Source organism: Chiloscyllium punctatum, chromosome 9 (assembly GCF_047496795.1).
Source record: "Chiloscyllium punctatum isolate Juve2018m chromosome 9, sChiPun1.3, whole genome shotgun sequence".
In the NCBI taxonomy this organism is placed as follows: Eukaryota; Metazoa; Chordata; class Chondrichthyes; order Orectolobiformes; family Hemiscylliidae; genus Chiloscyllium; species Chiloscyllium punctatum.
The window spans coordinates 81,203,307-81,215,334 of NC_092747.1; the positions used below are offsets into that span (position 1 = coordinate 81,203,307).

Consider the following 12,028-nt stretch of genomic DNA (forward strand, 5'->3'; position numbering starts at 1 on the left):
GTTTTCACTGGTATCCCTATTCCTCATTACAAGGGGAAAGGAAAGCCATAATTGTGTCCCAGCTCAGTGATACAATTGAATCAATTAGCTAAATGTGAAAGTGACTGTTACCCCAAAGAACCCTACATTGCTGTCTCATTAGCAATGATTGCTGGTGGCGATATTAAGTTGAGGGTCATCATTCATTAGTCAAGGGGTGAGGTTGAGAAGGAAGGTCCTTCACAATGACCTCAGGCAGAAACACCAACCCTCATTTTGGTGTTTCTCTATGATATTCTCTCTGCAAGCCAGCCTTCCAGCCAACCTAGCTAACAATAGGCCAGCAACAATGACAGTCATACATGCACCTTCCAATGCATTCTGATTGGAAACCATTTTCTGTCAATAAAGTGATCATTCAGGAGTGCAAGAGATTGGCACTGAACATTGAAGTCATGGCACATTATTAAGTACTGGGACCCTATAGGCCTCTTTGTCCCCCTCTCCCCCCAGTTGCTGCCCCTGTCTTTCTGATCATAAGGAGACCCCAAGACCCTTATTGTTCATTATATAAAAAGATATGAATTAAAATGTGGGGGAATGTTAATCAAATTTGCAGATGACACCAAGATTGGCAAAGTGGTTAATAGCGAAAAAGATGGTTGTAGGTTACAGGAAGATATAGATGGGTTGGTCAGATGGGCAGAACAGTGGCAGATGGTGTTTAATCCTGATGAGTGCGAGGTGATGCACTTTGGAAGAGGAAACAAGATGACACAGTATTTAATGAATGATAGGACACTAGATAGCTTACAGGAAAAGATGGATATTGGGATAATTATTCACAGATCCCTGAAGGTCAGCAGAGCATATGAATAGGCAGTTAAGAAGGCTTATGGGCCACTTGCTTTCATCAGTCATGGGATAGAGTATACGAATAAGGAGGTAATATTGGAGTTGTACAGAATGTTGGTCAGGCTGCAACTGGAGTACTGCGTGCAGTTCTAGTCATCTCATGGCAGGAAGGATGTAATAGCACTGAGGGAGAAGAGGTTCATCAGAATTTTGTCTGAGGTGGAGAAATTGAGCTATAAGGAAAGACTAGACAGGCTTGGATTGTTTTCTTTAGAGCAAAAAAGTGCAGGAAATTGGGATTAGCGCATGTTTAGTGGTAGTTTTGTTAGTACAGATTCAATGTACTGAAGGGCCTTTTCTCCACTGTTTGAATCTATGAATGAGCACTGAAATTAAATTTAGCCAGAAAACCAAGAAACAGCAGAGTGAAAATTTATTTTGCGTCAGAAGAGCAAGGAAGAATATTCTGATCTCCATTAGTATTCCTGGACTCTTCCAAACCCGAGCCTTACTGCTTCCTCTAAGCACTGTCATCTGTTTGGTGATCACCCCAGCATGTTACATTCAAGCAGGGATCAATCCCTTGAATCCCCACTTGTGCCCAGCTCTTGAGCCAATGCCCACTAGCATAACTTTATTCTTGCTCGTTTCTACTGTAAGATTGTTCTGAGCAAATTGCATGAGACTTACAATGAAAATGACTGAGTCCTCACACTCAACCCCAACAGTCCCAACTTAATCTTCTCAAGCGCCCCAAACCGAGAATTTGGGTGTTTTAGGTGAGTTGAAAACACAATATGCAGTAGTAAGACTAGTTCATTTATGTATAGGTATACTTAAAACCAACTATAGCCCCTCCCCTTTAATCATTCCTCATTCATTATAGTCAGTGTCACAATCCTGATGGGAAGAGTATGCTTGATGTGAAGTCCCACTATTCCACGAGCTATCACAATTGTAAACATGACGGTTTAAATCATCATGGTGGTTAATTTGCCTGACTTCAACAGCTATCTTGGACCAAAAAAAACTCTAATGACATTACGTCAATAAACAAAAAAAACTTACTTATTGTTAACAAACTTATCCTTTTAAAAAAAGTGGCAAAGCAGGTTATAAATATTAGAATTCATGCTTATCTATACTCCTTTTAGATCCAAACATATAGACATTCATACATAAATAGGATGGACAAGACAGGCAGCTCTGCAGAAATATATTGGTTAAAAAACAAAAGTAAAATGGAGCAAATTCTTTGGACAAACAGTCTGAACCACAATGATGGAATAAGGTGATCTTACCGTTCTTTTGATTTTTGATGATGATTTCACATTGTTGTTGACTGCCGAAGATCCTGAATCAGTTGGACCTAAGTCTTCACTTGAATTGGAATTTCTTTCCAAAATCTTTGGATTTTTTTTTCCCACTCACAGAGGATGAAGCAGAAAAGACCCTCCCATCCTTTCCAAATTATTTGTTTTCAAAATATCTGAATTGTTGCATAACCTGTCTTGAGAATAATTTCAAACTAATGCTATTCAACATTTTTAGTTAGTTTTCTGATGTGATGATGCAATTCTAATAAACAGCTAAAATTACAGTCAACAAGAGCAACTTGAAAATTGATCATTTGAAATGATCTCTCTGCTATTAATGACAATTTTAGTTCTGCTGTGGTAATTACAAAGGATTAAAGTGGCTGAATAAAGGCATTCCAATGAATATAAAGTGTAAATGCAGGCCATATTTTCCATTTTAAAAGGCAAAGAACATCTTCTAATTTTAATATTGACTAAAAATCATTACATCTTACAGTATAGAGGGAAGTCATTTGGCTCATCATTCCTGGGTCAGTTCTCCTGAACAGTTGAACACCCAAACCACTTTCCTTTCAAAAAACACTGCACTGAATGCAACTTAGACCATCTTTTGAGGTAGGCAGTTTTAAGTTCAAAGAATTACAAATGAGTCCTTTTGTTCTTTGATGAGTTATACTAAATCTCTGCTCCACGGGGAAAAAAATCTTCTGATATCAATCTGGCTGATACCTTACTGAAGCATCTTATAGTTCTTGCCCTGCATAGTATTCAAATTCATGTGCTGTCTCTCACAGTCAATATTGTCACCATTGAACTGACATAAATATTGAAGTAATGAATGAATATCATTCCAGCATGAGGAACAACCATCGACTCTCCTCTTAACCCAGAGAAATATTTACCAAAAGGATTATATTGTTCACGATATACACTGTACAAACCCCAGCAGCTGAATAGACACTTTGCTGATTATCCTTTGACAATTGCATACGCACTGTATTTCATGAACCTTTCTCTACATTTGCCACATCCTCACTAACAATCTATTTCTTGATTGTACAGGCAGAAATATTGGAACCTAAGTCTTGTTAAGTGTGTTGTGATTTGCAATAGCACCCTCTTCTGGTATTTGTAAAATGTACATACAGAATAAACTTTTTTAGTTCAATGTTGGCTCATCACATGCTTCATATTGTTTTAGTCTGTCTAAGAAAGCTATTAGAATTAGTGATGATTGGTGTTATGGATAACCTTATCTGAACAAGTTTGAGTTAGATAAGCTTTCAGCGAGGAGACAGTGAGGTCTGCAGATGCTGGAGATCAGAGTTGAGAGTGTGTTGTTGGAAAAGCACAGCAAGTCAGGCAGCATCCGAGGAGCAGGAAAATCGACATTTCGGGCTGGAGCCCTTCACCAGGAATGGACTTCTGAAGGGGTCCGGCTCAAAACGTTGATTTTCCTACTCCTCGGATGCTGCCTGACCTGCTGTGCTTTTCTCGCAACACACTCTCAACACTAAGCTCTCAGCAAGCCAGTAGAGGAAATCTGAGCTTATGTTTTGCGGAGAAATAGTTTTTAAAAATTTGCTGTCTGTGGAAAGACTGTTTGTGCACATGGGTGGACTGATCTTTGAAGTTGGCTGCATCAACAGGTATCATTGGGAGACTGAGAGAATACAGCCTTGATCGTGGAAGCAACTGAAGATGTTTTTCACAGGTAATAATGTCCTGGATATTCCTAATAATCCAACTGTGAGGGACAGACAAATACCAATAATTCAGATCAAAGCAGGCCTAGAAGCTGAACAATTTGCTCACCCCTGCTAATCCAAAGGTACCCCACTGTCTGACATGTTGTACAAACTTGAGGAACACTACAATTCCAGTCATGGGAGCTTGCTAAAAGCTAACATTTAGAACAAGGGATCAGTTACCTAGTGAGGATAATGGAGAGTTTATTGCGGCATTGAAAATGTTGTTCACCCATTGTAATTTGGGAACTTTAAAAGAGAACTTTACAGGGCAGGTTTGTGTGTAGTTTAAAAAGTAAAGCATTTGCATTTTCAAGGAGAAGGGACATCCGTACAATAAGAAGCTCACAGCTGTCCAATGAAAATTCACAGTGCACCATAGTTTGAATAACATTGAATGGACGAGGATGGCATGGAGCATCGATCAGTGTGATTCCTGAATCATTGTACAGTTCGAAATTGAATCAGCATTAGTTGGAAAAATCATGCATTATATTATGAAGCTTTGGTGGAGACAAAATCTGCGTAATGGAAAGGATGAATGTTCTAGTTATTTGCAAAGAGCAATGGGCAGCACGTACCTACTATTGCACTGAAGGGTCGAAAAATAGCTTTGCTCAGAAGGAGCTGATCAAAAATACTGAAGTTAAACTGAAATGAGATGGTTTACATCAAATCAAAACTCAACACAAAATAGCTCTATCACAAAGTATCTTCAGATGTCTAAACTTGCCAACCAGTTCAAGAATATAAGACCAGCATGAGGGTTCAAAGGAATGTGAGACTTGTTTACTGCAGATCTTGTCCAATTCCCTAAGGAAGTAAATAGAACAAATAGAGCAAGAGCAAAGGCTGGAGGCAGAGCACAATATTAAAAAAGTTGAACAAAGTAATTCTGCTACATCCATAGAGTAGAACAAAAGGCAAATTATATAATGTTTTTGTGTGGATTTATAAGATACCGATTATAAAATACTAAAATAAAAACTAAATTCTATAATATAATCCAATATTCTGCCGAATGTTGAGGATCTGTTCACTGTTGTGTCGAGCATCTGATTATTTTAAAGTAGGTAAATGTTTACTTTCTACTTGAGTTAAATGACAAGTCTTTATGGCACTATTTCAATTTCATAGGCTGCCATCTAGTGTTTCTTCAAGTAAGGATCAAACATTGGGAAATGCATCACAACCTCAGAATATTTCTGAAATCAGGTCTTTATTATGGTAAATTTATACTGTGTTTGCACCTTCTACACCCATTGAATGAACTGTTGAGGAATGGAGTTTCATGATTTTGGACAAAAGAGCATGACAAAGCATTCAAGTTGTGTAAAAGGAAATTGAGAGATGGTACAACACTTGTAGGTTATAATGTGTCAAAATGATGAAGCAGCATATGATGCCTTGCTATGCAGACTAGTGCTCTTGTTGAATAATGGTGTAGAAAGAGACCTCAGTGCCTGTGAATGAATAGACAATAGGTGCAGGAGTAGGCCATTCTGCCCTTCGAGCCTGCAACACCATTCAATGTGATCATGGCTGATCATCCTTAATCAGTATCCTGTTCCTGCCTTATCTCCATAACCCTTGATTCCACAATCCTTGAGAGCTCTATCCAACTCTTTCTTAAATGAATCCAGAGACTGGGCCTCCACTGCCCTCTGGGGCAGAGCATTCCACACAGCCACCACTCTCTGGGTGAAGAAGTTTCTCCTCACCTCTGTCCTAAATGGTCTACCCCGTATTTTTAAGCTGTGTTCTCTGGTTCGGCATTCACCCATCAGCGGAAACATGTTTCCTGCCTCCAGAGTGTCCAATCCTTTAATAATCTTATATGTCTCAATCAGATCCCTTCTCGGTCTTCTAAACTCAAGGGTATACAAGCCCAGTCGCTCCAGTCTTTCAGTGTAAGGTAATCCCGCCATTCCAGGAATTGACCTCATGAACCTACGCTGCACTCCCTCAATAGCCAGAATGTCTTTCCTCAAATTTGGAGACCAGAACTGCACACAGTACTCCAGGTACAGCTGCAGAAGAACCTCTTTGCTTCTATACTCAATCCCTCTTGTTATGAAGGCCAGCATGCTATTAGCCGCCTTCACTACCTGCTGTACCTGCATGCTTACCTTCATTGACTGGTGTACAAGAACACCCAGATCTCTCTATACTGCCCCTTTACCTAAATTGATTCCATTTAGGTAGTAATCTGCCTTCCTGTTCTTGCCATCAAAGTGGATAACCATACATTTATCCACATTAAACTGCATCTGCCATGCATCTGACCACTCACCTAACTTGTCTAGGTCACTCTGTAATCTCCTAACATCCTCATCACATTTCACCCTGCCACCCAGCTTAGTATCATCAGCAAATTTGCTAATGTTATTGCTAATACCATCTTCTATATCATTAACATATATTGTAAAAAGCTCTGATCCCTGTGGTATCCCACTGGTCACTGCCTGCCATTCCGAAATGGAGCCGTTTATCACAACTCTTTGTTTCCTATCAGCCAACCAACTTTCAATCCAAGTTAGTACTTTGCCCCCAATACCATGTGCCCTAATTTTGCTCACTAACCTCCTATGTGGGACTTTATCAAAAGCTTTCTGAAAGTCCAGGTACATTACATCTACTGGATCTCCCTCGTCTATCTTCAGAGTTACATTCTCAAAGAATTCCAGAAGATTAGTAAAGCATGATTTCCCCTTCATAAATCCATGCTGACTCTGACCCATCCTGTTACTACTATCCAGATGTGTCGTAATTTCATTCTTTATAATAGACTCCAGCATCTTTCCCACCACTGAGGTCAGACTAACTGGTCTATAATTTCCTGTTTTCTCTCTCCCACCTTTCTTAAAAAGTGGTACAACATTAGTCACCCTCCAATCCGCAGGAATTGATCCCGAATCTATCGAACTCTGGAAAATAATCACCAACGCATCCATGATTTCTTGAGCCACATCCTTCAGTACCCTGGGATGTAGACCATCAGGCCCCAGAGACTTAGCAGACCTAACAGTCTCTCCAACACCAATTCCTGGCAAATATAAATTCCCTTAATTTCAGGTCCTTCAGCCACTGTTACCTCAGGGAGATTGCTTGTGTCTTCCCCAGTGAACACAGATCTGAAGTACCAATTCAATTCTTCTGCCATTTCTTTGTTCCCCGTAATATATTCCCCTGTTTCTGTCTTCAAGTGCCCAATTTTAGTCTTAATATGAACAAAATAGAATGAAATACTCAGATTGAAAGTGCAGCGGTGCCTTTGAGTTTTGGGGGAAAGAAGATGTCATAAGTACATGTTTGGTCATAATTTCTCAATCAAAACAGATCAAATCTATTGCTACAATTTGAATAAAAAGATCCAATGTCCAAATGCAGAAATACACTCTGATTTTATTTGCATGAAAGTATGACATTAAGCACATACAGTAGTAACAATGTGATACGTAGTTTACCATCCTCACTGGTACATAATCCAACAGGGAGGATGTAATTTTCTCTTCTAGATGAGTTGCTAGTCACAGCTGGTGAAATTGTTAGAACAGTTCACAGGGTATGCAGATTCCTTTGCCACGAATAAATGACCGTCAAATGTACTTGATTTAAAAATCAGATCACTTTTTATCCATATGAATAAGTTTTCAGTTAAAAAGGTTATATTTAGAGTCGTAGAGTCATAGAGATGTACAGCATGGAAACAAACCCTTTGGTCTAATTTGTCCATGCCGACCAGATATCTCAACCCAATCTAGTCCCACCTGCCAGTACCCAGCCCATATCCCTCCAAACTCTTCCTATTCATATACCCATCCAGATGTCTCTTAAATGTTGCAATTGTACTAGCGTCCACCACTTCCTCTGGCAGCCCATTCCACATATGCACCACCCCCTGCATGAAAAAGTTGACACTGAGGTCTCTTTTATATCTTTCACTTCTCTCCTTAAACCTATGCCCTCTAGTTCTGAACCCCACCCCCACCCCAGGGAAAATACTTTGTTTATTTACCCTATCCATGACCCTCATGATTGTATAAACCTCTATAAGGTCACCCCTCAGTCTCTGATGCTCCAGGGAATAAAGCCCCAGCCTATTCAACCTCTCCCTCCAGCTCAAATCTTCCAAACCTGGCAACATCCTTGTAAATCTTTTCTGAACCCTTTCAAGTTTCACAACACCCTTCCAATAGGAAGGAGAGCAGAATTGCATGCAATATTCCACAAGTTGAGGACCCTGAGTGTAATTCCAGACTGGTACAGATCACAGTTGTTGATCAGTTGCTTCAGGAACTGCATATACGTTCGGGGGAAATTAGGTCTGACAATGGATCATCAATTTGAGTTCTCAAATTTCCTCAGAAGGCTTGAGGTTGTAGAGACTCAAGTTCCATTGAATTATGCTTCTTTGAATTGAGCAGTGGAGTGTTCTTTTTTAAAATAAATGCTCGATATAATATGCAAGCAATGTACAGTGCAAATAATTTATTTATCATAGCCCATCTCATCCTTTTACGAGCAGAACATCAGCTGAATTATTTCTTAGAATGATATGGAAGTGCTGTTGCTGACTGAGGTGGACAAGGTCAGAATTCACATTACACCACGTTATAATAAGTTTATTTGAATTCACAAGCTTTTGAAATGCTGCCCCTTCGTCCGGTGACCTCTGAAGGCTTGTGACTTCAAATAAACTTGTTGGACTATAACCTGGTGTCATGTGACTTCTGACTTTGTTTCTTAGAAGGCAGTCTAGAACAAGGTTTCCATTGATGAAGCAACATCTAGCATTGTCTGTGGAAGACTAGTAGTTTAGACAAAGAGAGATCCATGATAGAGTTACAGCGATAGCAAGAAGTTTGAAAGTGAACCAGTGGATAAAGGTAAAAGAATTGTAACATATGTGGTTGAAGTGGATACCTGGAAATTTGTAAAATTGTAGTCCCTGAACATACTTTGTTCAGATATTTAGTAGTTTAAATGTTAGGTTAATGCATGGAAATAACGTTTCATCTTTAGAAGTCTATGAGAAAGGGAGTTGGGAAGAGTCAAATGAGTCTGATGAATTTGATGGTTGGGATATGAGTATCAACCTTTATTATAGACAAGGAGAAAGTGAGGACTGCAGATGCTAGAGATCAGAGCTGAAAATGTGTTGCTGGAAAAGCGCAGCAGGTCAGGCAGCATCCAAGGAGCAGGAGAATTGATGTTTCGGGCATGAGCCCTTCTTCAGGAATTCAGAGTTAATTATAGATAAGACTGATGAAATGGGAGATGGATTTGAATGTCAAGGATAAAATCAGTCCTTCTGTACTTCTCAGTCTCAGGCTAAGTCAGGTGAATATCCTATGCCAAATTTTGAGTCAAGAAAGGAATGGGAAGTCAGTGGTTCTGTTAGATTTGTAAGTAAATAGGAGACAAAAGTTTTTTTTCTAAATTGTGTGAAATTTTGAGCATTGTACAACAGTCATTAGGGAGGAGTGTAATAATACCTTCTTATGGCCATTTGTATACATGCATATACCAAAATAAACTGATTTTAATTTTCTCTTGACTCTCAATGTGCTACAGATGTTTTAATCTGTCCGGCGAAATTGTTTTTTGCCTTGTTTCATTTAAAGCCTTCATGGTCATTTCTTTCCCCAATTTCTTGCGGTAATGCATAGAATCATTGAAGAATTACAGGACAGAAAGAAACCATTCAGCCCATCACGTCTCCAGCAGCTGGTAAACTAACCATTATTTTATTCCATCCTCCAGTTCCTGGTCTGTGGCCTTGCAGCAATTCAGGAGCTGATCCAGGTTTCTTTTCACCTCAGTGAAGGGTTTTGCCTTACCCACCAAACTGAACAGTGAATTCCAGGCATCCACCACGTTCTGAGTGAAAATGTTTTTTCATGTCCCCACTAATCCTTCCACCAACCACCTTAAATATTGGCACCAATAATGAATCTCTCCAATAGGGAAACAGGCATTCACTCATCACTTTGTCCAAGCCTGTCATTATTTTTACATGTCAATTAAGTTACCCTTCAGTCTTTAAGGAAAACAATCCTAGTTTATCCAATCTCTCTTCATAGCTGCAATTTTCAAATCCTGGCACCATTCTTGCAAATCTACTTTCTGTTCTCTTTGAATAAATTTTGCCCACCTTATAATGGGATGGCCAGAGTTGGGCATTTAGTTCCAGCTGTGACCTAACCAATGTGCTAAATCGTTCTGGCAAAAAAAAGGTACCAAATCCCAGAGATCCCATCATATCCATAGAGTCTGGTTTATTAGTCCAGTGACATTACCACTGGGCTACCATCTCCCTCACTGTTTAACAGTTCCTTAGATAATCTGATTGCAAACAAGAATCTTCCAATATGCATAGGGAGGGCATTAATGCTGATGAATCATTGTGTGTGTTGGAGTGCAGTTGAAGCAAGCTGCTGTCCAATTAGACAGCATGCTATTTATATGTATTTTTACAATTATGAGGTTTGTAAGATTTTATATTATATCTTGGAACTTCAACTTTATATTCATGTTAATAACATGTGAATGTGACCTTTTCTGCCATTTGCCTGACCATAAATTGAGATGTTTTCATTATCAAAGATCAAAGGAAGGCCTAGGTTATTTTACTGAGAAGAAAACAATTTATTTATGTTGAGAGACAATGACATCCACTATAGAGTTGACCATGATTAACCTTAAAGCACTATTTTAGCTGATAGTTATTAGCTAATTCACAAACACATGGGGATGGCAACCCTATTGTTTGCAAACCCACATAGACGCTGATGGCACAAATGAGTTGCTAATGAACAGGATACTAATGACTAAGAAGTGGATAGTAGATTGAAAACATCGGTTCTAGATGCTATTGAAGGAGTCAGCATAGAAGTTTTTAAAAATTCATTCACTGGATGTAGACATCGAGGTTTATTGCGTATTCTTATTTGCCCTTGATGAGGTGGTGGGTAGCTTCCTTCTTGAATTGCTGCTGCTCATTTGTGTTAGTTACCGGCATGGTGTTATAAAAGGAATTCCAAGGTTTTGATCCAGCAAGAGGGAAGGAATAGCACTATATTTCTAGGTCAGGACAGTGAACAGCTTGGAGGGGACCTTGCAGGTAGTGGTGTTCCAATGTATCTTTGTTTTTCTCGATGGTAGTGGTTGCAGGTTTGGAATGTGCTGTCTAAGGACCCTTGGTGAAATTCTGCAGTGCTTATTCAATCATATAAGGAGGGAAAGAATGCTACCATCTTTCTGGGATGGGAGGCAGAAAAAAATGATAATGCTGACAATGAATCAGGAACTGTTTGTAATATGGCTGTAGTAAGTTCTGTTTTGAATAAAGGTGTGTTCAGAGAATCAGAAACTCAGACTTCTGAGAGTAAAAAACCCTCGAGACATTCCAATATGCAACAAAAATTTGAAATGAAAAGCAAATTTACTGAATCTGTCTGCTTTGAATTTGCCTGCAGATCATGAACCACAGGTACCAAGACAAAATATAATAACACTGTTGCTATGGACAACCAAAGAAAGATAGTGCTTTGAACACAAGAATTGGAGCAGGAGCAGATCCAAATAGATCTTTGAACTCCCTTCAAAGTTGTATATAAACGTCAACTCCACTCTTGTACATCAGCTCCATATCTCTTGATTCACTGAGAGTATTAAACTTTTTCCATCATGGTCAGAAGTCACATGACACCAGGTTATAGTCCAACAGATTTATTTGAAATCGCAAGCTTTCGGAGTGCTGCTTCTTCGTCAGGTGGAGTGAAGAGAAGCAAACAGACACAGAATTTATGATCAGCGAGATGAAAAGATCATGCAAATGATGTGGTTGGAGTGTTGCCAGGCTGCATAATAAATCTCTGTAGGTGATTAAAAGTGTGAGATGGTGTGAATGGTGTGTCAAAAGTAGAATAGCAAGTGAGGGATGACCTATAATTGGATTAATTGAGGAAGAGAGATAATTACCATTTAAAAAAAATTTTTCTAATGCTGAAAACAATTCAAATGGCTTGAATAGCATGACAGGTATAAGAGTCGCATGCCGAGGGTCTAACCAAAGTAGCAAGTAATACAAAACTGTCCAAGCTAATTGAGGTAGAGGGACCA

General features: G+C 39.2%; 1 protein-coding gene across 11 annotated transcripts in view; it reads left to right on the forward strand.

Moving 5' to 3' along the window:
• The window catches only part of bcl9 (BCL9 transcription coactivator), a 263,026-nt gene that overhangs the window by 157,840 nt on the left and 93,158 nt on the right, over window positions 1-12,028 (forward strand). The window contains exon 2 of one of the 11 annotated variants that reach the window (XM_072577897.1): window positions 3,803-3,867. The exons of the other annotated variants lie outside the window; for them this stretch is intronic. Within the exon in view, the coding sequence (XP_072433998.1) occupies window positions 3,855-3,867 (13 nt within the window). The 5' untranslated portion in view covers window positions 3,803-3,854. The remainder of the gene's footprint in view (window positions 1-3,802; window positions 3,868-12,028) is intronic. 11 annotated transcript variants of the gene reach the window in all.